At 36.9% G+C, this 25,986-nt stretch overlaps 2 protein-coding genes across 2 annotated transcripts in view; one reads left to right on the top strand and one right to left on the bottom strand.

Annotated features, from left to right (window-relative positions):
* Positions 1–25,986, bottom strand: part of adam19b (ADAM metallopeptidase domain 19b) — a 248,503-nt gene that overhangs the window by 128,813 nt on the left and 93,704 nt on the right. The window lies entirely within an intron of this gene.
* Positions 1–25,986, top strand: part of col23a1a (collagen type XXIII alpha 1 chain a) — a 65,794-nt gene that overhangs the window by 32,290 nt on the left and 7,518 nt on the right. The window contains exons 9-24 of the mRNA XM_073922508.1: positions 3,199–3,252; positions 4,730–4,792; positions 6,853–6,897; positions 9,995–10,072; positions 13,302–13,346; positions 14,756–14,800; positions 15,056–15,136; positions 15,217–15,270; positions 15,878–15,943; positions 17,047–17,073; positions 17,228–17,287; positions 18,502–18,573; positions 19,003–19,029; positions 20,129–20,182; positions 23,274–23,360; positions 23,627–23,695. Coding sequence (XP_073778609.1) covers positions 3,199–3,252; positions 4,730–4,792; positions 6,853–6,897; positions 9,995–10,072; positions 13,302–13,346; positions 14,756–14,800; positions 15,056–15,136; positions 15,217–15,270; positions 15,878–15,943; positions 17,047–17,073; positions 17,228–17,287; positions 18,502–18,573; positions 19,003–19,029; positions 20,129–20,182; positions 23,274–23,360; positions 23,627–23,695 — 927 coding nt within the window. The remainder of the gene's footprint in view (positions 1–3,198; positions 3,253–4,729; positions 4,793–6,852; positions 6,898–9,994; positions 10,073–13,301; positions 13,347–14,755; positions 14,801–15,055; positions 15,137–15,216; positions 15,271–15,877; positions 15,944–17,046; positions 17,074–17,227; positions 17,288–18,501; positions 18,574–19,002; positions 19,030–20,128; positions 20,183–23,273; positions 23,361–23,626; positions 23,696–25,986) is intronic.

Genomic DNA, 25,986 nt, shown 5'->3' with positions numbered 1-25,986 from the left:
GTCTTTATGACGTAACTCAAAGTACATTTGTTTTAGTGGTGCGGCAAGCTTTGAGTCTTAAATTTTGATCAAATTTTGATTAAAGTAGGCTGAAATCAGCTGAAAAGTTCATGGAAATGAAATTAAAACCATTACGTTGGTTGTTTATTCATTAAAGAAAGCAAGAGCCATTCAAGTCTTTATATCAATTATACAGTCAAGAAGCGGTATGAATGTATAAGCCTTTCTGATTGGTAAATAAATCTGACTGGATGAAAATGTAATGAAAAGCTATACTTTCTGGTTATTGAACCATGGGGGAGCTGATACAGAGAGAAAAATGAGAGGGGCCTCAGACCAAACCCTGCAACTGAATGTACTAAACCTACATTTGTTTTAGGGGTGCGACAAGCTTTAAGGCCCAAATGCGCATAAAGCAAAATTGGTTGAAAGGCAAAGTTAATGGAATTAAACTTTCTGCAACTAAAAACCAACACGTGTGTTGTTTATTCATTAAAACCTATAAAAATTTACGATATCACCCTTTCTGATTGGACAATAAATCTGGTGTGATGTAAGTGAAATGACAAGCCATGCCCTCAGATTATTGATACAGAGAGAAATGGAGAAGGGCCTAAGAGCGAGCCCTGCAACTGAAAGAACCAAAAGTATATTTTTTGTTATAGGTGAGGCAAGCTTTAAGCCCGAGATGCGCATAAAGCAAAATTGTTTTGATTAAAGTGTGGCTGAAATCAAGACTTTGAAAGGCAAACTTTATGGAAATGAACTTTCTGCCACTTAAAGCCATCACTTCCATCGTTTATTCATTAAAACCTATAAAAATCAAGAGTCTTTTGTCAGGGTTTCAGGAAGGATGAGGGAGCAAGGACTCAAATGCAACATAAGATGGTATTTATTAATAAAAATAAAACAAAAAGGACAACAAAAACCACCCCGAGGGGGAAAAACATAACTATAAAACAAACACTCAAACAAACTTGGATGGGCTGGCAGGACAAACAGGACTGGATAGCGCAGGACATGGAAATAACGACGACGAACTGGCACAGGACTGAAAACATGAGGGGATTATAAAGCAAAAGTAAATTGACACACAGGTGAACATGACAAACTAATAATGAGTTAACAAGGAGGGTGGGACTAGACAATAGACAGGAGAGCACATGACACAGAGACAACACAAGCCATGCGCTCACATAAAACAGGACAAGAACATGCAGCCAATGAGAGAACTCATTAACTGCATGCTCATGACAAGACAAGCACAACACTGAAGCACACGACAAAAGCACGTGACCACAATGTATACACCGAGCCACGTGCTTTGACAAGAGACGCAAGACACGAGTACACGATAGATAAACACCTTATCGTGCGCTCACACATAAGCAACGCGCATGCTTCATCTCAGCGCCAACCAAAACTGAAACCAACTAGACGGAAGCGCCGAGAATAAAGCAGCGCAATGCTGACAGAACAAACACAAACACTAGTACAAGAGTGCGTGCGTCTGACGGACGCAGAGCGCGCGCGGCCACATCAAGCGGCAGCGCGCACACTCCGCGTACACCCACGACGGCGCGCGCGCACACAGAGACAGAAACAGGACCAGACATGGGTAGTGTCCGAGCTCTGCCACCAAAACAAGAATTTACAAGACCAGAGTGGCAGAACCCTGACATGTTTATATCATTAAGTGAATCAAGTAGGGGTTTGATGGTATCAGCCTTTCTGATTGGTAAATAAATCTGGCTTGATAAAATTGAAATGACAAGCTATACTTTCTGATTATTGAACTATGGGGGAGCAGATACAAAGAGGAAAGGGCCTAAGAGCGAGCCCTGCAACTGAAAGTACTAAAAGTACATTCGTTTTAGAGGTGCGACAAGCTTTAAACTCTTAATGCTCTCTTCAAACATTTGTGACTCTGTTATAAAACAATTAAGATATTTAAAAAAAATGGTGGAAACCTGTTATCACTGGCTTCCATAGTATTTGTTTTCCCTACTATGGATGTCAATACTTACTGTTTATTTTTTTTCATTCATTCATTCATTTTCTTTTTGGCTTAGACCCTTTATTAATCCGGGGTCGCCACAACGGAATTAACCGCCAACTTATCCATCACATGTTTTACGCAGCGGATGCCCTTCCAGCCATAACCCATCACTGGGAAACCCATACACACACACTACACATACACTATAGACATTTTAGCCTACCCAATTCACCTGTGGGGGAAACCGGAGCACCTGGAGGAAACACATGCGAAAGCAGGAAGAACATGCAAACTCCACACAGAAACGCCAACTGAGCCGAGGATCGAACCAGCAACCCAGCGAACTTATGGCTCTGAGGTGAACGTGCTACTCTGCGTCACCTAGATCAGATCATTATAAATCATATAAAGCATAGAATACCTCACCGTTGTCTTTCTTTATTTGAAGTTCATTTGAAGTTACATTCCATCTAGCGGATGAGACGTTAAACCGAGGTCCCGACTCTCTGTGGTCGTTAAAAATCCCAGGATTTCCTTCGAAAAAGAGTAGGGGTTTAACCCCGGCATTCTGGCCAAATCTGCCCACTGGCCTCTGTCCATCATGGCCTTCTAACCATCCTCATATTCCAATTGGCTTTATCTCTGTCTCCTCTTCACCAATCAGCTGGTGTGTGGTGTGCGGTCTGGCGCAAAATGGCTGCCATTCAGTTGGATGCTGCACACTGGTGGTGGATGAGGAGAACCACTGGTTAAATGCACTTGAAATATACAAGCTGAGGACATAAATGCAACTGCAAAGAAATCTTAAATCTGATATTGATATAACTTTAAGCAGAGTGACAAATTCTCCTAGTTCCAGTGATCTTTGAAGGATCTCATCGACCCAGCAACATCTGTTTTCCCTTGATGTCTTTGAGAAATGTACAGCAGCTGCAGATCACATCCATTTTCATTACTTTGAAACTGAAGGACACAAGCTTACAATAAGCAGAGCATTATCACAGGTCTGGACACAACTGTTATAGTTATTGTTATCATTCTTTGTGTGAACGCCATTGACGTTAGTGAGTGTAACATCAGATCAGATCTTCGTCCAATCAACAACTGTCTGGAAGAACCAGGTTTCACTAAAATGAACATCACAACACAAAAGAAAGGATCTGTTGCCTTACTTGACATGCAACTTGTCACTTTTACAGGGTGAAGCTGGTGATCAGGGTTACCCAGGACCACAGGGACCCCCAGGGACAAAGGTCAGAAGGATTCTTGCCCCAGTTTTGTTTACCGTTATGATATAAAAGCAAACTATTTTAAAGGGAATCTATTATGTCCCTTTTTACAAGATGTAAAATAAGTCTCTGATGTCTCTAGAGTGGAGGTCTGCTACCTGCTCCTACCACGTTTTATTCCGCACCCGACCGCTCCCATTGTATATTCAGTCTTTGTTTACCCGCTGCCTGCTTAGAATAATTTTCTACCCGACCCGACTGTTCCCATTCAATTTATATCTGGTTTCACAAATCTTATGTTTAAATTGGGAACTACCAAGAGAGAGAGAGAACAGATAAAACTTTATGTTGTGCAAGGATTGCAGGCTATATGTCAGTTTTGTTTGCCCCTTTGTGATGAGACATGAGTATCGCCTTAAACCTAAATTTACTCTTTAACCAACAATTTACTCTCAGCCACTGACCGAGGGTGCATCTCGTTACTAGTTTTACTTGATCTCAGTGCTGCATTTGACACCATCGACCACAATATCCGTTTGGCCAGCCAGTCAGTCGGACGGACGGTCGCTCCACAGCGGCCTCCGGCGGCTTTTCACATGAGAACAGCGCGGGCGCGAATGGCGCGCGCTCCCTAGAGGTGTCCGAGACGCGAAAAAGCGTGTACAGCGGCCTCTCGCAGATTCGCGAAAACAAAAACTGCTCGAATACGTACCTCCTGGGACGTATTTTGCGGTTTCCAGAAATGTCCGCTCGGCTACGTTTCCACAATAAGCCTGCGTTGCAAAGTTGTCTGCGATTCTTTCTAATATAAAGTCATGCAGTGTGAACAGAAGCGACGGAACACTACTCCACATAGTCATGCAGTGAGAAAACATCTGTGATGTGACTACTTTGAAAACCGTGCAGTCTGAACTCGGAATCAGTCGCTGACGTTATCTTCAGCAGCTGTGAAAACTCTAATGGCGGATGGCTGCTTCTTACTTAGGGCTGTTTATGCTAATGAGGGAGAGATTGTCACTAATGACAGGGGCTTTCCCCCTCTGATAACACATACAATCGGGGAATCAAAGTGTTTCTATAGACTATAGAATTAATTAATTTGTAACATTATAGACTGGCTGTAACAACACATTGTATAACCCCTTATTAAAGGGATTTTTACAAAATAGCTTCCCTTTAATTTAATTTCTTGAATTGTGATTGTTAAATATAAAACACACAATAACATTTTGGGAAAAAATATTGTGTATTTATCTTCTGTTTTTCATTTTTTAGCCACAGATTTAATTCTGTCCTCTCATCACAAATTTTAATGTTTGATCTTGTGCTCAGTTTCGTCATACCATCTGACCATTAGCTGATCATTAGAAGCACAATAGGAATGATTTCATAGAGTAATGGCCTTCATATGGACCTGATTGCTCTGTTCAAGCATAAGTGCTTCAGTCTTTCTCTCCAATCTGCTCTTTATTGATTTAAAAGCTCTGTATATGTTTGGCAGGGCGAGCAGGGAGAAAGAGGCTTTCAGGGTGAGAGAGGAATCGATGGGCTACCAGGGCTGAAGGTGAGCGCTGAGTGAAGCTCTTTCTATCATACAGTTGAAGTCAAAATGATTCACCTTCCTGTGATTTCCTTTTTTTAATATTTCTCAGATGATGTTTAACAGCAAGGAATTTTTCACTGTATTTCCTAAAATATTTTTTCTTCTGGAGAAAGTCTTATTTGGTAACACTTTATAATAACTACACACTATGAATCATTTACTAAGCATTAGTATCTAGTGAATTCATTATTTGTTAAGCATTAACTCTACCTTAATAGACGTTAGTAAGCAGTTTATAACTGCAGCTACATATGCTGTATTCTTGACATATTAGCACCTATATAATGTGCTAATTGTATTTTCATACTTAGTTAATAATTTATTTTTCATTACTAAATTAAGTATCACATTATTTACAAACCAGTTGTATTTAAGAGTAGTTGAGGGTTTTTAGGATAATTCAGACTGAGCAGGGCCAGACGGAATCTGCGGACGTTTTTGCTATTTCTGCAGAGGATTTTGGTACAAATCTGTGGATTTCTGCAGAATTATTTTGGGAGTATCCAGCGGAGTATTATAACTAAAACCTTAATATATTAAATAAAAAGTAATATATATATATGACTGAATAAAAACTGAATAAATTCAGATTTACACATTTACTCAAGTAAATAAACAGAATTAATAATGGGCTAAAAATATGCAGAAATCTGCTGAAAATCTGCGGAATTCTGCGCGCGCAGATTCCATGTGGGCCTAAGAATGAGTTCGTATATGATTAATAAACTATGGAAATAAACGTTTATATGTCTTATTATTCAGGCATACTAATAGTTAACTAATATGTTAGTAAATGCTTTATTAACTTAACTTCACACAGTTTTGTGAAGTAATATAAAGTGAGGACTATCAGAATTAAATGAAGAATAATCTTTGCAATCTTTCCTAAAAAGTAAAATTATTTTAAAGTTTAAACATTGCCGAAAAACAGGAGTGTCAAAATGCGACAAAGAACTGGATAAAACAACAACAACAATATAATAATTTAACAATGTAATAAGATGCAATGTTTAAACTCTACAGTGATTTTTATTTTAGATCAGGTTGCAAAGATTTATTTTTCATTTAAAGTACCGTTTCATTTGAGCATCTTTAAATGAACAGGAATGAATAATGTCATTTTTCCTGTTTTTGATTTAATTGAGCCTTTATTTGTCATTTATAAAGGTTTTATAAAGCATGAATAGTCCTCACTTTAGATTAGGTCACAAAACTAGATGAAGTTGAGTATATAAGGCATTTATTAACATACATAGTAACCATTAATATATGCCTGAATAATAAGACATATAAATGTTGATTTCAATAGTTTATCAATCATTTACTGACTCATTCTGAATTATCCTAAAAACCCTCACCTACTCTTAAATACAAATGGTTTGTAAATATTGTGATACTTAATTTAGTAATGAAAAATAAATCATTAACAAAGTATGAAAATACAATTATTAAGCACATTTTAAATATGTTTGTAAGTCAAGAATAGAGCTTTTGTAGCTGCGGTTATAAACTAACGCTTAATTAGTTAATGCTTAACAGATAATGAAATCACTATATGCTAATGCTTAGTACATGATTCATAGTGTGTAGTTATTATAAAGTGTTACCTTTTATTTCGACTAGAATAAAACCAGTATTTAATTTTTTTAAAGACATTTTAAGGTCAATGTTATTAGCCCCTTAAGTAATATTGTTTTTTGATTGTCTACAGAACAAACCATCGTTATACAATGTCTTGCCTAAAACCATAGCTTCCCTAATTAACCCAATTCAGCCTTTAAATAGCTTTTCAAGCTGAAAACTAGAATCATGAAAAATATCTATTAACATATTAAGTACTGTGCTTTTGCGTTTGGGGTAATATCTTTAAAATAATTAAAAATTTAACTTGAAGGGGTAATAGTTTTGACTTCAGCTGTATATATTGTATTTATAGTGATTCTTGTACCAGACATGGAATAACTAGATAACATTGGTGTGCTTGATTGTATGGTTTGATTTGGGCTTCATATATTTTTCAGGGAGATAAAGGTGATGTTGGAGAACAAGGGCCTCAGGGTGAAACGGTGAGAGATTTTTTTAATGTGAATTTTGATTTTCGTTATTACAAAATTGTAATAATACCTGAAACAATGTGAAATCACACTCCATTTACCACAAAGAAAAGCATATTTACACTGTCTATATAGTGCACAATGTCCCATTCGCCGTATGGAAAATATTAGAGATGCACCGAAATGAAAATTCTGGGCTGAAACCAAAACCAAAAACGTTGGATTCACTTAACTAAAAAAATAACTGAAATGATTGCTTTGTAATGTTATAATTGTTTTATGTTTTATTAAATAATATAATTTTGTAGGACATTTTTAAATGTAGCTCAACATTAAACTATACTGACAAAACACAAACACACACACAGTTATTAAAAGTACAATTGTATTTACAGTAAACAAGTCAAAAGAGATCATTTACGTTGTCATGACAACACAGCAGCACTATTGAAAGCAGCAGGAACAAGTATACAACATTAAAATGCCCTGTCAGCTAATCAAAGGTGCACTCCACTGCTTTTGCACCTATTAAAATGAATGTGTTTCATAGAGCAGTGCTTTCCACAGCCGGTGTGAAAGTCCCTTCACAGCACACAGTGACTACAGCTGACGCTTCAGATTATAGAGAGTATTCGATTTTACAGAGAATCTAATGTAAAGTGGGGAGTGATGTAATCAAAATGGTTAATTGTTATTGGCAGAAGTGATTGTGTGACTGGTTATTGTCGTTATTTAATGTTAGAAAGTGCCTTAACATTTAAATGTAATTTGGTAAGTGACTTCGACATGCTTTTGTGTGAACTTTATTACCATACAATTGATCGTTTACTTCAGATCTTCAAAATAAATGAAATGCTTATAACTTAATCTGATCAAAGAGCTTAGTATCATACAGATGACATAAGTTAGTATCTTGATAGTTAATAATGTTAAATATTTGTAAATTACACTATAAATAAAGCCCACTCACACACTGGCAGTGATTTTGGACTAAATTATGCAGAATATATATATTTTTTGAATATATATATTTTTTTCATTAGTAGAAATGCACTAATGAACTGAGTGGTATTTGGCTAGTCATGTGACCTAATGTAAAAAAGCTGTGTCATGTACATTTAAATGAGCTCTTATTAAGCTGAAAAAAACATTTTAAAAATTATTCCTTTCACTTAAATCAGGTCATTGTACTAAATAATCAAATGTTCCTGAAGCTTTAAGTTTCTGGAACTCGAACTTCCCATTTAGTCCAAAAACAGCTTTTATTGAAACCAAGCTACCGAAATGGTTTCCGTCCATTAAAACGGAAAGTTTCAAAGAAAGCCTCCAAAACATGGTATAAAATAGGCTATTACTATGATGGTTTATGATATAAACATCCTGCTAACATTATTAAGTGGACCTCAGAGTACATTGTTAAATTTACAAAATGCAATTCATGAGTTTTAGCCATATTTAAAACATTGGTTGAATAAATCTTTAAAGGGATAGTTTACCCCAAAATGAAAATCCTTGAAAATCCACCCTTCACTTGTTCCAGACCTGTTGGGCTTTCTTACTTCCATTAAACACAAGAGAAGAAGATATTGTGAAGAAATCTGGAAAGCTGGAACCATTTGTAATTTATGTTTTCCCACTATGGAAGTCAATGGTTACCGGTTTTCAGCTTTCTTCAAAATATCTTATTTTGTGTTTAACAGAATAAAGAAACTCATAAAGTTTTGGAACCACTTGAGAGTAAGTATGAATTATGCCTCCTTGTATGAAGCAATGTAAGATCACAGTTCAATAAATATTGCTTTCGATTAAAAGTATATACACTCACCGGTCACTTTATTAGGTACACCTTACTAGTACCGGGTTGGACCCATTTTTGCCTTCTAAATGGTTTTAATCCTTTGTGGTATAGATTCAACAAGGTACTAGCAATATTCCTCTGAGATTTTGCTCTATATTGACATGATAGCATCACGCAGTTGCTGCAGATTTGTCGGCTTCACATCCATGATGTGAATCTCTCGCTCCACCACATCTTGAAGGTGCTGTATTGGATTGAGATCTGGTGCCTGTGGAGGCCATTTGAGTACAGTGAACTCATTGTCATGTTCATGAAACCAGTCTGGGATGATTCACACTTTATGACATGGTGTGTTATCCTGCTGGAAATAGCCATGAGAAGAGGAGTACACTGTGGGCATAAAGGGATGGACACGGTCAGCAACAATCCTGAGGTAGGCTGTGGTGTTGACACAATGCTCAATTGGTACTAATGGGCCCAAAGTGTGCCAAAAAATATTTATATATCCCCCACACCATTACACCACCAGCACCAACAAACCTGAACCATTGATACAAGGCAGTATGGATTCATGCTCTTATATTGCTTTCACCAAATTCGGACCCTACATCCAAATGTCGTAGCAGAAATCGAGACTCATCAGACCAGGCAACGTTTTTCCAATTTTCTATAGTCCAATTTTGGTGAGCCTGTGTGAATTGTGGCCTCAGTTTAGCTTACAGGACCCGGTGTCACCCAGTGGGTTCCGTTGCTGCTGTAGCCCATCCGCCTGGACATTGGTTGGACATATTGTGCATTCAGAGCTGCTCTTCTGTAGACCTCGGTTGTAACGAGTGGTCATTTGAGTTACTGTTGCCTTTCTATCAGCTTGAACCAGTCTGGCCATTCTCCTCTGACCTCTGGCATCAACAAGGCATTTGCGTCTACAGAACTGCCACTCACTGGATATTTTTCTTTTTCTCACCATTCTCTGTAAACCCTAGAGATGGTTGTGCGTGAAAATCCCAGTAGATCAGCAATTTCTGAAATACTCAGACCAGCTCGTCTGGCACCAACAACCATGCTACATTCAAAGACACTTAAATCACCTTTCCTCTCCATTCTGATGCTCGGTTTGAACTGCAGCAAATCGTCTTGATCATGTCCACATGCCTAAATGCATTGAGTTGCTGCCATGTGATTGGCTGATTAGAAATTTGTGTTATCGTGCAGTTGGACAGGTGTACCTAATAAAGTGGCCACTAATTGTAGCTCTTAAAATGTGAGAAAATGTGCACATTTGTGTGACCAGAAATGTTTTCATCAAATCAGGGTCGCCCCGGTGAGAAAGGCATGTCAGCATCTGGTGACATCATCGACTTCAATGGAAAACTCTTAGATGCCTTTCAGGTGAGCTGTGGTTTGTATTAATGGTTATTGCTTGGAAAACTTCTCAACAACTATTACTTTTGCCAGTTTGGGATTCATGTTAATTTGTTGTTACTGGATAGACTTCCTGCTATGCAATTATGCAAACCTCAGATGACCATAAATGCATGGTTATATTAAAACCAAATGTCATTACATGTTCTGAAAATCTGGTTGACTTATTTTTTTCTGGCAGGCCATCAAAACCATCAGTGTCTCGGTAACCATACTGTAGCATGGGTTGCTATTTGTGCTTTTATTTAATATTTTTTATTATTTTATTTTATTTTATTTTTATTTTTTTTCTTGTTTTTTGTTTTGTTTTGTTTATTTTTATTTTTAATTTTATTAAATCCTTTTTTAAATTATTTATTTATTTAATTTTTTTATTACATTATTTAAATTTTTGATTTTATTTAAACATTTAATTTAATTTATTTTAATTTTTAATGTTAAAATTTTTAATTTAATTTAATTTAATTTAATTTAATTTAATTTAATTTAATTTAATTTAATTTTTATTTTATTTTATTTTATTTTATTTTATTTTATTTTTTGTTTATTTATTTATTTTTTTTTATTTAAGGCTGATCTTGACCCCTAACAAATACTCACTATGTGTGCGTGTGAAATGAAAACAATAGTTTAATTCAGATTAATAATTCATGATTTTGCAGTTGCCAAAAGCATTGAAGTTTCAATATAACGGTTGTTTATGGAGTTTGATCTTTTTATATAATGCGATTCATTTCATTAGTTTTATTAATTGTATTATTTTATCGTTTAATTACATGCAATGCATCTTTCTAATAATAAAATTATTACAAAATGCTTTACAGAATGAAATATAAATAATACTTAACATCTGATACAATAAACACAGCCACAATTAAAGTTTTTCGAGTATAGTTTTTTAAAACTATCAAAAGAAGGAACGTTTCTAAGCATCCAATGAATTCTGTATCAGATTTTTGAAGGAGTTGTTGTTTAGCCAAATCACAAATTTAAACTTCAAGCCTCGAATTCCATCAAACACTGAAGTTAAATAAACCCTAGTGCTATTTCTTTACATAGCAAGGATTTCCCAGACCATGCTCCTAATATTCCAAAAGCCAACATTTAGATTCTAAACAGAGCAGGCGCCAGTACTGAGCCCTGAAGAACACTCTGATGTATTGGCTGTAATGAGTCTGAAATGTGCTGGTGTTCAGGTAGAAAAAACTGGCAACATTTTAGATCATATTTTCAGTTCCAGTTCAATGCAGTGCCAGAAATCCAGTTCCAGCAATAAAATTATATATTTTATTTAATGTCAGCACTAAATCCTGCAAAAATCTAAACAAATCATGATTTTTGTTTGTATTGTATGCATCATTATTTATAAAAGCGTTGAAGTAAACATGGATAACAGATCTCCGACTGTGCCATTACAGCAGGGTGTTCCTCAGGGCTCAGTATTGGGTCCTGCTCTGTTTAGAAGCTAAACGCTGGCTGTTTGGAATATTACCCAGAAGCATGGTTTATTTAATTTCTGTGTTTGATTTAAACCGCACTTCCTTCAAAAATCAGATACAGGACTCATTGGCTGCTTAGGAATGCTCCTTCTTTTTTATCTGTATCTGATTTCTGAAAGAATTGTGGCTTCGTCAAATCACGAATATAAACTTCACGCCTTAAATTCCATCTAATTTTGTGTTCAGATAGAAAAACAAGTAGCATTCTGGAATATACTGTTAACCCTTTCATATGTGACTTTTAAATAGTCCAGCTGACCCTCCTGCCGGTTTATTTTTGTGACCATTACATAGAATCCATTGTGTTCTAAAATTCCCAAGGGGGCGCGTCAAGTTTATCACGTGACCCACCAGCCCCAATGATCTATGTATATATCAAACTTTTTTCTTTTTGCCCTTTTCTGTAAATATTGACACATGTTCTAATTATATTGTGAAATTGCAGATACTCCGATTCTCAAATATGTGATAGAACACATATTTGTCTTTTAAATCGTTTTGTAATGATTGTATTATTTGTTATATGCTGGGTAAAGCCCTTTCCTCCAGTGATGTGAAGTCTAGATAGGTTACAGCTGAGGAAACAGTTGATGACATGTGCTCTGAAAGTTCTAATCACACCGGTGTGATCATACACTTCAGGAACCAAGGCTGATCGCACCAGTGTGATGGTATGCACGAAAAGGTTCAATCCAGTTCCAACAATAAAATTATATATATTTTATCAAATGCAGCACTAAAATCCTAACAAAAAGTGCTACAAACCATCAGAATCAACTATGACGAGGAGGTCATTCATGACCCTTTCTAAAGCAGTTTTCATTTATACTATACAGATGATGTCTTTTGTTTGTATTGGCAGTAGCAGTATCAAAAGGCTGTGCCATGTACGCATCATTATCTATGAAACATTGAAGTAAACATGGCTAACAGATCTCAGACTCTGCCATTACAGCAGGGTGTTCCTCAGACCTCAGTACTGGGTCCTGCTCGGTTTATTATCTAAATGCTGGCTCTTTGGAATGAAGGCCTGTATGAATAATTATGTATAAAACATTGAAGTAAACATGGCTTATTAAAAATGATTCAAATAAGTGTTTTTGTAATACAACAGAAAATTTTTGGTTGAATTGTTTGTTGATATTCTTCCTCTGGCAATGTGCATCTGGGTTGTTTAATGAATGGTTCTTGTGGTTACATTTATAATGTCTGTTTAAATGTTCTGGATGATGCCTTTCTTTGAACGTCTGTGTTTTGTCATAGCAATTACGAAATGGGAGGAAAAATTAGGAGTTTTGTCGTTTTCAATGTCTGCAAGACTTTGCGGTCATCTCTATCAACACTGAAATCACTCTGAGATGATTATCGAACCACCAACCCTGATGGCACATTGTGCAGATGCATTGAAATCTGCTGAAAAATATCAGTCATAATTTTGGTTTGTAACGGTCTAAAGAATAACAGTATTTCCTTCAAAGAATGCCATCGACATTGTTAAGCATCATTAAGGATGTTGTTTTCAAACTCTAAAACATTTGAGATCCTGAAGGGATTACACATGAAGAATTATACTGGGAAAACATTTCCTTGTTATATAGCTGTCATAAAATGAGGTCTATCAGACGTTTGTGGTAAAGTGGGTTTGGAAAAATGCAATTTTACAAGCTTTAAATATGTTCCATTTACTTACCAAACAGGGTCCACCTGGCCCTCCGGGACCACCAGGACAAGAAGGTCCAAAGGTAAGCTTCGTTCACATTTTGATTTGGTGTTTTCATGAAATCTGCATGAAGGATTTGCCAGAATGCATTACCTAAGTTTGGTATAATGGGGTAGTTCACACCAAAATAAAAAAAAAAAACTTACCATCAAGTGGTTCTGAACCTTTATAAGTTCACTCAAAAATTTAATTTGCTGCTTGTTTAAACTACTTATTTACAATGAGTTGAAATAACACAATTATTAGGTTTTTGGGGACAAATTAATAGTTTTATGTTCAACTCACTTAAACTTGTAAATATTTTTGTTGGGACAATATGAAAGAATTGTTTTGAACCCAATATTTTTTACAGTGTTTTTTCCTTCGGTTGGACACAAAAGATGAAAAGAAGATATTTTAAAGAATGTTTGAAACTTGTCACCATTGTCTGCCATATTAGGAAAAATACTATTAAAGCCAACAGTTAAAAGCTTTCAACATTCTTCAAAATATCTAATTTCTTTGACAACTATTGACCATTACTATCAAAGCCAACAGTTAAAAGCTTTCAACATTTTTCAAAATATCTATTTTTTGATAACTATTGACTAGTTATATTAAAGTCAACCATTAAAGGCTTTCAACATTCTTCAAAATATCTTCTTTTTTGACAACTATTGACTAATACTATTGAAGCCAACAGTTAAAGGTTTCCAACATTCTTCAAAATATCTATTTTTTGACAACTATTGACTAATATTATTCAATTCAACGGTTGAAGGCTGTCAACATTCTTTAAAATATATATTTTTTTACAACTTTTGACTAATAATATTGAAGCCAAAAGTTAAAGGCTTTCAACATTCTTCAAAATATATAATTTCTTTGACAACTAGACCATTACTATTAAAGCCAACAGTTAAAAGCTTTCAACATTTTTCAAAATATCTATTTTTTTAAAACTATTGACTAGTATTATTAAAGTCAACCATTAAAGGCTTTCAACATTCTTCAAAATATCTTCTTTTTTGACAACTATTGACTAATACTATTGAAGCCAACAGTTAAAGGTTTCCAACATTCTTCAAAATATCTTTTTTTTTTTCTTTCAGGGAAAAACTCAAACAGGTTTTTGACAGAGTAAATGATGACAGAATTTGGGTGAACTGTCCCTTTAAGTCAGGGGTCACCAATCCTGGTCCTTGAGGGCCGGTGTCCCTGCAGGGTTTAGCTCCATCTTGCCTGGATTTTTAACACACCTGCCTGGATTTTTCAAGTATACCTAGTAAGACCTTGATTAGCTTGTTCAGGTGTGTTTGATTAGGGTTGGAACTAAAATCTGCTGGAGATCGGCCCTCCAGGAACAAGTTTGGTGACCCCTGCTTTAAGTAATAGGATTATGATAAATATCAGTTTTATATTTCTTAAAATATTTTTGGTTTATAAATTCAGGGTGAACTTGGCTTACCTGGACCTGCTGGGGTCGATGGTGAAAAGGTGATCACTGGTTTAATCTATTTAGAAGAATATCAGTTGTTTACTTGTATTTGAGTAGCTACAAATGTGTAATCCAACATAGATTACTAATTACATGATGAAAATTGCATATATTATACTGCTGATTTTACAGATATGTATTTTGACTATTTTTTGTTCTATAAGCATTTTTAAAGGGTAAAAAGACATTAATCACAATTAAAATATTAAGTAATTTTATTTTAACTTTTATTTATGGGTTTATTTAAATGTCAGGGTGATAAGGGAGACACTGGAGAGCCTGGTGAATCTGGAGAGAAGGGCGAGAAGGGAGAAATGGGCCTCTCGGGTCTCTCTGTAAGTATTCAAACTGATTTCTTCTAAATCATCTTGTTAATATTTTAGCATATTGTTAAAATTGATCAAATGTGTCATAGGGAATGGATGGGCAGAAAGGAGAGAAAGGAGACTCTATACTAGAAGACAATCTGGTACGTACAATCGAACCCAACTTGGTTGGTTTTGGTACATTAAAACTGTAGCGTTAAGGCTGATTTATACTTCTGCATCAAGCTCATTCGTATGGTGCAGCACAGCCTTCACGTAGTCGCATAGCCCGCAACACTCAAAAAATGTAACTACACATCGGAACGATGCATAGCACAAGCTCTGTGATTGGTCGGCTTGGTAGCTGTGCCGAGTGTGGGTGGTGCTAAGAGCCACGAGCCCGATGAAGCGAGTGTTTGCAAGTGTCGAGTCTCGTGAAGGAGCTCCGGGTGGAAGTTTTTGTTTTATGTTTACCTTATAATTACCTTACCTTTTTAGTTACTTGTACATTAAGATAGGTAAAAAAAAAAAACCCGCAAAGAAACTTGATACAGAGGAACATAACATAACCTACCGCCAGCTAGCATTTCGGAAATGTTTTTGCAGAGCAACACAAACAGCATGCAGAGGTATAAATAAATGGCTATGTGCAAGACATGCACCGTGGGTCATGGCCATCACTCGATGCAGAAGTATAAACCAGCCCTTACGAGTGCAGTCATTTTTTACTTGTACAATATGAGTGTTGTTGTTTTTTTCAACTCTCTACAGGTTCAGATGATTTCACAGCCTGGACCCGCAGGACCTCCAGGTCCACCAGGACCACCTGGATACATGGTGAGACTTTTTTAGATATACATATTGATGACAGTTGATGACTAACAAGCCAGCCTGATCTCACGAGGAAACTTAACTGTTTTATGCTTTGTTAGTTTAGTGGCTAATTCGTACAATTAAAAATGAATGATTTTTTTTTTTTTTTTAAAGGCATGGCACCAAACCCCGCCCTTAAACAGCCATCATTGAGGATAAGCAGATCCTACTAAATTGTACGAATGAGATCGTGTGAATTCATACGAATTAGCCACTAAATCAAAAAGTTATGAATAGACTGCCGTTACAAATGTCACTGATCATTATCAGTGTGGCAGAAACATGGGGTGGGCTCATTTGACAACCTGTCAGTCTGTCAGGATCATTACGAAGCTCTCACGCCACACCCTAGCAACCATTCATAGCACCCTAGCAACTAATCCCATATATGGCAAAAATGCAATCTCAATAATTATTTTTAATATTGAACGATAACCATATATATTTTAATATAAGCTTTTAATGCTTGCAGTTTTAAAAATTAGAGAGTCCATTAATTAGCATAACTTTTTTTGGCTGATACACTTTGGGTGACCGAAAATTCAGTACAATTAAAAATGTATGATTTTTTTTTAAAAGACATGGCCCTAAACCCCGCCCCTAAACCCAACCGTTATTGGGGAAAGCAAATTCTACTAAATTCTACGAATGAGATCTACGAATTCATACGAATTAGCCACTAAATCAAAAAGTTACGAAAAGCCAGCCTGATCTCACGAGAAAACGTAAGTATTTTATGTTTTGGCAGTTTAGTGGCTAATTCGTACGAATTCGTACGAGTTCACTCGTAAGAAATTGTATGATTTTAAAAAGGAGGCGTGGCACCTAACCCCACCTCTAAACTCAACCGTCATTGGGGGATAAGCAAATCATACTAAAATGTACGAATTAGATCGTACGAATTCGAACGAATTAGCCACTAAATGAAAAAGTTACGAATTGCCGTGAGATTGTGTTGGAATAGCCGTGAGATAGCGTTGAACAGGCTTGTCATATACAGGAACACAATTTTGAGTGAAATAATGACATCAAACTAAGATTGACAGGGTTATTTTTTTGTTTTTTAGGGTCATCGTGGCATGCCAGGCCAAAAAGTAAGTTTTCATTTCATTTAACATTTTTTATTCTAGATGTCTAGATGCCTACATTGATTCCTACACACAATACTTATATAATAATCTTTAAGTGCTTTGAACTAAATAATAAATATGTGGAGATCAGTTTAACTTTGTATTCAATTTCCCACAGGGAGATTCAGGAGAGAGTATTAAAGGAGAGAAGGGAGAAACCGGTGCTCCAGGAACACAAGTGAGGCCATATCTAATCCCATAATGCACTAGTCCAGAATTTCAAAGCTAAAGCCATATTTTTATACATTACATGTACAGTTGCCCTGTGAATGATATGAATGTGAAGTTACCCTTCTGTAATCATTTATTAGCGGTGCGTACTTTGCAAATCATCCCTGGTCTTCATCTGTTTGGGAATCACTTAGTTCTGGACAAAACTTCGGCATGTAACTAGTCCTGCACTGTTTGTCATAAACTCTTGAATGAGGGGGTCAGATCATGTGGGTTATTAAGGAATGATGTGCTATGACTTTTCTAAGAGTTTTGGGGTAAATTGCCCCCCATAGGGCAAAAACGTTCAAATATACCATTGACTTAACATTGTAATTTTGATAAATCATAGCAACAACATGACAATTTGGTAGAAGGATGTGGTTTACCACATTTGAAGAGGATTGCAGACTGTGTGAGAACATACATGGCAATGTGGAAAACGTTGTACACCTGGGGCACAAAATTGCCTCACTTACAGTGAATGGGACGGCCCATTAAATGTTAATACATCCCATAGACTGCCATTATAAATGTCACTGATCATTATCATTACATAGCAGTGTTGTAGAAACATGGGGGTGGGCTCATTTCACAACCAATCAGTCTGTCAGAATCAATATGAAGCTCTCACGCCACACCCTAGCAGCCATTTATTTATACCACCCTAGCAACTGATCCCATAGTATGCTATCATAAAAGGGCCAAATGGATATCTTTGCATTGCAGTTGTTGTTCCCATACACCTAATTTTATTCACGTTGGAATATCGCATAAAATAATGCTTGATGGAAATGCCAAGATGTGCATAAACTGTGAAAATACGCTTAATAAAACCCCTATGCGCACTACTGAGTTGGATAAACATTCTATCCTGTCCTATCTGATAGACTTACAGGAACTAGTAGTGACTAGCTACATGCTAATAATGATTAGCTAAATACAACATGCTAAAAATCCTTTAGGCGAAAAAAAAAATTGAGGAAAAAAATCAGATCAGGTGTTCCTCAGAGCTCAGTACTGGGTTCTACTGGTATTAAACTATGTGAAAATGTTAACCAACAACATACAGAATCGTGTTAAAACATAGTAGCAACATCAAGTTAAGGGCTAAAACATTTGAATGTCAAGCTAACAATGATAAAGAAGTGCATATCTAGATAATGCTATTATGCTTTATAGGGCCTTCAGGGTCTTCAAGGACCACCAGGAACAACAGGATTAGTTGGCCTCCCTGGAACAAAAGGTGAAAAGGTAAACAAATGATCATTGTTTAAACTATTGATTAATTTTTGTTTAATGAATGTCAAGTTTATGTGGGGTGATACAGTGGTGTGGTTAGCACTCGTCACAAAGCTACAGTAGGTCACTGGTTCGAGTCCTGGCTGGACCAGTTGGCATTTCTGAGTGTATTCCCAGTACTGGGTTGTGGCTGGAAGGGCATCCGCTGCATAAAACATATGCTGGAATAGTTGGTGGTTCATTCCACTGAGGCAACCCCTAATAAATAAGCCGAAGGAAAATGAATGAGCAAATGAAGTTTGAGCAGATGTGTTTGTGGTTGGGTTTATTTCAGATGCTTTATTTTGTAAATGAATGGCCAAAATAATAATACAAACGGTTCAAGTTTGTGCCATCTACACCCGATTAATTATAGTTAATATTATATGTATTTTTCTACAGGGAAAGCAAGGGGAACCTGGATTAGATGTAAGTAGCAGCGTTGTATTATTGAGTTTAAATTTTTTAATTAAATTTTTTATGTATTATTATTATTTCATATTTTGTTAGGTTTTTTTTTGGCATTATTATTGCTTCTATATATGCTAACTATTTTTATTGGACATTTTGTAATTTTGGTTTAGTTAAAAAAAAAAAACATTTCATAAATAATTTAAGAAAATGTATTTATAGGGAAAATGTATATGGCTGATTCCAGCGTTATGGATGTGACATTTGCAGTAAAAATTCTAAACATAAATTCGCAGAGAAAGTATACGTTAACATTATATTGAATCATCTGTTTTCTGTTTTCCATCATTTTCCAAAACAACTAACCACAGAGTTATGGGATCAAAAAAATTCAATCTGTGAACATTTTTATACTTTAAATGAGGAAAATAAACAAGCGTTATGGATGTGACAAAAAAAGTCTGCGAGTTTACAGTATACAACATATTTTGTAGAAATTCTGTGAATTAAACTGCACAACCCAAAATAAATAATGCTCAACAAAAGCATAACAGTTGGCTCTTTATAGAACAAAACTGATTGATTTTATTTTATTTTGACATTTTTGCATTTTTGAGGGAAAAGCTTTGTTATGGATGTGACACTTTTTCGTTATGGATGTGAAATTGCCATTTGTTTGACTTTGGTAAATCAAATATAATAGTTTAAAAACATTGACAGAGACATTTTTAAGTATTTTTAAAGTACTGTAAAACACTTGCCTGCGCAAAAAATGTAGAAACGGTTTCGCTATTTTGGTGAAAACATTTTTCTTTTCATGGCAAGGTTGACATTTTCATGGAATTGCTCATACATACTTTTCCCATTGATTTTATACTGACCTACTGTCATTATCTGTAAATAAATGCTCAATATTTTCACATTTGAAATTTTTAAGAAACCTCATCAGTAGATGTGTAAAACACACACAACTGAACACTATTAATGGCAAATGTGTATTATTCTAACCTTGATAAGCAGCAGGTTTATATTTATTTATTACATATATTTATTTAAGTGCTAGTGGATCCGTAGTTTTACATTGTAGTTTTGATATTTTTGCATTATTTTCTTTCAGGGTTTTCCAGGTATTAAAGGAGATCGAGGTGAACGAGGAGAGAGAGGAGAAAAGGTACAGCACAGTACATTTACTGTACATCAGCACATGAATCATACTTTCATACACATTTATTTATTTAATTCATTCGTTTATTTAATGACCACATATACAGTGCCCTCCACTTACATTAACACAACACAATTCATTTAGGCAGAGGGAGAGAGAGATCATATGAATGAATGAACGAACGAACAAACTATTTTGGTCCAACTGTGCATAAATCACAACACATGGACATGATATTCAAGGCTTACTGGTCAAAAAAAGCCTAGATTTGAAGAAGTTGGGCAGAGAACTTTTCTGTCATAAACTATACAGATCAACTTGTCAAATGTGCTTGGCAGCAAAGTTGCGAGAAAAAGAAATATCATTGCTTAAGGATGTTATGTACAAGATTGTTTTTATAAAGTAAAACCAGCAAACAGATTAAATAGAGCAGCAAATTCTCAAACCTCAGGGGCCTGTACCAAGAAGCTGGATTAGCTTGCTAGCTAATTAAGTTTCAGTTTAGCTTGACTTGGGTTTCAGGTATTATGATGTCAGCTTGACTTTAATCACTCCATGTTGGCATGGTACTATGGAGCAGCTGAGCTGAGCTACGTTCATGGTACCTAAAACCCAGAATTGGTGCAAACTAAGGGCTTACTCACACTATGCCATCCGTACCGTGCCCAGGCCCGTTTCCTGGATCGTTTGAGAAGTGTGAGTGCGCTTGGCCGGCCCTGGCCCGGTTGGAAGAGGTGTGCCTGAGCCCGGTTCACTTGGGCTTTGCGCGGTACGCTTGTGTGTGAGTGCAAAACGCGCCAAAGCCCGAAACTGAAAGCGAGACGTGACTTTTAAGGCACTGTTCTTATTGATTTATTAATAATTCTTACTGTTCAGTGAACGCAAACTGCCGTAGTTTATTAAAGACGCAAACCCCTCACTGCACGACTGCTGCGCGCCTTCAGCAGACCTCCTCGTTCCTGCAGCACGAGAGCTTTATGATTGTTTATGAGCGCCAAAAGTGGCGGATCTGTTCGGCGAAATATCTAAATGCGTGTCACCGCATCCCTAAGGACTGTGGCGAAATATTTGACGGCATATCAAACGACTGAAACGATATAACTAGAGAAATCTCCACTGTGCTGCTGAGTGAGAGAGCGCTTCTCACTGAACAGCGAAGCAGCGATGACGTAAGCGTGCCGAAGCCCGTTTGTGGTGTCAGCGCGGGCCGTCGGGGGAGACGGGAGGGGGGGACAAGCGTGCTTTGGCCCTGTTCGAGGCAACTGTACCTAGTGTGAGTACGGCGTAAAACTTAACATGCTAGCCAGTCTTGGCCAGAGGAGAAATGGTCCTGCCAAACTGAGCCTGGTTTCCCTCAAGGTTTTTTCCTTTCATCAGTTGGTAAAGTTTTGTTCGTTGCCACTTTCGCCACTGGCTTGCTTGGTTTTTGGACTTGTGAAGCTGCACATCGATGGATTTGATCTTCAGTGTTTGGACTTTCAGCAGTGAAAATTAAACCCAACTATCCTAAGAGAGTGTGTCTGTGCATGGACATCATCAGGAAGGCTATTGCCGAGCTTAGGAGCCATAAATGAGAAGCCTCAACCTCCTTTAGTAGATTTTAGAAATTAGCTCTTTCATGCTCCGTAGTCAGCAACAGTCCAGTCTACTTTTAGATATGCACTAGCAAACTTCCATTCACTTGTTCCCCCTGGGAATCACTGATGCCATTTTAAAGTGCGTTCCACTTCATCAAGTGAAAGGAGGAAGTTGACATGGACATACTCACGATCCCTTGATTTGACAGAGGGAGTGAGTTGGCTTCATATGCCCACTCCAGCACCTATATGTCCCAGAACGCAACGCGATTGTGATGTCACAACAGTGTAGTTCCCAAGTGCTTAAGGCAGGGGTCTCCAAACTTAGTCCTGGAGGGCCAGTGTCCTGCTGAGTTTAACTCCAACTTGCTTTAACACACCTGCCAGGATGTATATTATATTATAATATATTATATTATAATATATGTTTATTTAGGGCGAAGCAGTGGCGCAGTAGGTAGTGTTGTCGCCTCACAGCAAGAAGGTCGCTGGTTCAAGCCTCGGCTCAGTTGGCGTTTCTGTTTCTAAAGGGACTAAGCCGACAAGAAAATGAATGAATATATTTATTTTATTTATTTTATTTATTTATTTATTTTTTTTGATGCACAAAAGTGTTCTTGGAGCTTCATATGATTACAGTTGAGCACTGAAGTTGTAGCACTGGGATGTTTTGACAATGTTTTTGGTTTCATTTCTGATCTCTGAACATCTCTGGGTATATCTAAAGTATGTTCATTTGTGTTCCAGTGATAAACAAAAGTCTCAGGGGATTGGAACAACATGAATAATTAATAGAGATTTCAAGAGTTCACACTTAGCTGATGATTTATAAAAGCTTGTTTGGCATGTTGTCCCGGGAGAGAGCCCTGAGCTCAAGGGCTCCTCGAGCCCGGGGCTTCCTCCCGTTGGCAGAGCAAGAGGGGAGCCTGAGCTCGGTGGATCTCAGAACTCCCCTGCTGCGGTAGTTAAGGGAACAAAAGGGATTAGACAAAGCTTGATTGTTATGTATGTTGAATGTCTTTGGATGGTGGGAGGACACCGGAGAATCCGGGGAAAACCCACGCGGACACGGGGAGAACATACAAACTCCTCAAAAAAACACCCACCGGTCCTGTGGAACCAGGGCTGGCAGTGTTCTTGCTGTGGGGCTCACAGTGCTAACCATTGGGCCGCTGTGCCACCCAATCAGAGGTAAAGGAGGAGAATAGGGAGGAGGGGGGTTTCTTCCAAACGAAGATAAAATGGACTGAAAACTGTGGCTATTTATATTAGCTTAGGGCTCATATGATTGGAAGATAGTGATTAGCAAATGTGAGACCGGCCGAGATAAATCATAAGCACGTGATCCTCTCGAAATTAGTTTATGAATAAACTTCACTTTATTTTTGGGTGAACTAACTCTTTAATATTTTAATCAAAAGGTTAACAATAAAAAGGTCTTTACCACGCGTACCAGTATTAGCGGACAGCATTGAGCCTCTTAAAATAATCTTGTTGACTGGATGTCTCTGGTTTGACAGGGGGATCGTGGTCCTGTAGGAAAGAGAGGCCTGAAGGGGAAGAAAGGCGAGCAGGGGCCGCCAGGTCTGGATCAACCCTGTCCTGTGGTGCGTGCTAAAGCTACTTTTCACATGTTTATACGTGTTGATGGTTCACAGATTCATACTGCTGAAAATCAGGAGGAAAAACATTCCTGGTAATTCTGTCAGGAACAACAAAGCGTGAGCTCAGACATTTTACAGACGCATCTTTTTCCCCTCTTTTACAAGTTTCCTCGCTTGACTTCTGTATGTTTCCTTAAGCTGATGTTCTCTCGAGTGTGTGTTTAGTCATTATGGTAGCGTTTATTGTGTGTATGTGCTCTGGCTGACAGGGAGATGAAGGATGTAAGAAAGAGGCAGTAGAAGCGGGGTCTTCAGCTCCTGAGGCCCCCTGCCCGCTGGTACAGTATTCCTGCATGCAGATTTATAACACTTCCTCATTTCTCCTTTTTAACTGCTCTTTTTCAACTGTCTTATGTTTGTCATCTCTATGCTCGGCTAATTATAGACTTTTCACAGGGTCCTAAAGGGAGGGTCAACCCAAAAATATTTCGCCAACATTTATTCCCACTTCACTTGAGTTTCTATTGTTGAACTTAGAAGACATTTTGAAAACTGCTGGTTGCTGACACTCATTGACTCAAAGTCCTTAAGGGCAAGTCATTTCACTTAGCGGCCATCTTTAAAACGTCTCTTAGACAGTGTACTTGGGTAATCTGCTTGAATGGGGAAACATCAATTTCTGCAAAATTGCTCACCAAGCGTATTAATAAATTTAATATTAGAAATCACCAGTAAAATTAAACAACAACTGTCTCTTTAGTTTCATTTCTAAACTCACATCTGTTCTGACCCCCTCCCCCAGAGAATCCTCAGTCTATAGTGATCAATAGCTCCTTTCACACAGTGATACCGGTAAATATATGGAAAATTTCTGGAACGACTTTACCAGTAAATTGAAAAAAGCGCTGTTCACACAGGCGAGGACGTTACAGAATTTTTCCGGAAAAGAGCATTCACACATCCATTCCAAAATACCGGTAAATTCTGACATCATTAACCAGAAATGAGCTCTAAACTGCTACGCTTGTATTTGTAAACATTTGACACCATCACAAACTCTGTGGATGGATGAGTATTGTGAACAACTTCGATGAAAACATATAGAGAAACACTTTCGCATGTCGAGATGTACAGGATATGTGTGTGTGCTCATGGGCTGTTTCATGGGCACACGCAAAGCTTGAAGTTAAACAACGGCTTATTATAAGCATCTTATCGATAATTAATTACACGGTTGGCATTAAGATGAACATATTAACGTTATCTGACTAATTTCTAGCAGCTAAATGTGTCTGGAAAAATATTCAAAAGCTTTTATTCTCATAAACCGCGCGGACGTGAATGCTTCTGACTGTTCTGATTGGCTAAAGCAGACGTCTCACGTCAGCACGTCCTAGACATGCACGCGCTCTTTCTGGCAATCTTCCTTTTGCATTCACACAGCGCAGCATTCTGGCAAATTACTGGTAATGTTACAACTTCTCTTTCTGGAAAAAAGCCAGAACGAATTTACCGGTATTTTCAAAAAGGGCTTGTTCACACATACAACCTTTCCGGAAAAATGCCAGTAATTTTCCGGAAAGGTGTGTATGTGCGAAAGGGGCTAATGATTGGCTCCTTTACTGGAAGGTGGGGCTTCATTTGCCATATTGACTGTCACACTTTACGTTACGAGTGACATGCGTTGTGTAATCTATAGTCTTTGATTGACTTCTGTAGTAAATACAGTTGTTGTCAGAATTATTTTTTTTGTATATATATTTTTATTAAGTTTTTGCTTTTATATACATATAAACAAATTATAATAAATAAATAAAATAACATCCTTGCAAAATAATGATGATTTAATGACAACAACAGTTAAACAAATAACAAAAAAACAAACAAAAAGGTACAGTTCAGCTCACAAACACAAATAGGGCTTTACAGGTGCCTATATACATACATGGGAGTTCAGTAGGTCTGGAAAATTTAAAGAATATTGAAGTATTAATAGTAAGTGTGAAGCAATCAATAAAACCAACCATGACATTCTTAAATAAATCCTCTTGTCAGAATTGAAGCAATATCAAAATCAATATATGCCAGGAAAGGTTCCCAGATTTTATGAAAAACTCCACTTTTGTTATGTAGTCAGAATTATTAGCCCCCCTTTGAATTTTTTTTCTTTTTTAAATATTTCCCAAATGATGTTTGACAGAGCAAGGAAATTTATTAGTTATATATATATAAATATACATTTTAATATGTTTCATATTTGAAGTGCTTTGGCAATACTGTACTTAATGTCATGCCAATAGAGCAACTTGAACTTGAGAGAGAGAGAGAGAGAGAGAGAGAGAGAGAGAGAGAGAGAGAGAGAGAGAGARAGAGAGAGAGAGAGAGARAGAGAGAGAGAGAGAGAGAGAGAGAGAGAGAGAGAGAGAGAGAGAGAGAGAGAGAGAGGGGTGATTTTCAGTTTTGGGTGAACTGTCCCTTTAAAAAGTCTCACTTTTAAATATTTAAATGCTATATGCAGCTGTTTAGTGAGTTTCCACCTAGATTTGTTGTCCCACACCGATACAGGTGTAAATGCTAAGTTTTGGTATAATTTTACAGGAAACTTGTCAAAAAATTAATGTTTGACATT

Source organism: Danio rerio, chromosome 14 (assembly GCF_049306965.1).
Source record: "Danio rerio strain Tuebingen ecotype United States chromosome 14, GRCz12tu, whole genome shotgun sequence".
Lineage (NCBI taxonomy): Eukaryota > Metazoa > Chordata > Actinopteri > Cypriniformes > Danionidae > Danio > Danio rerio.
Note: the sequence above shows the minus strand (reverse complement) of the source record. Positions and strands in the feature narration are given on the sequence as shown.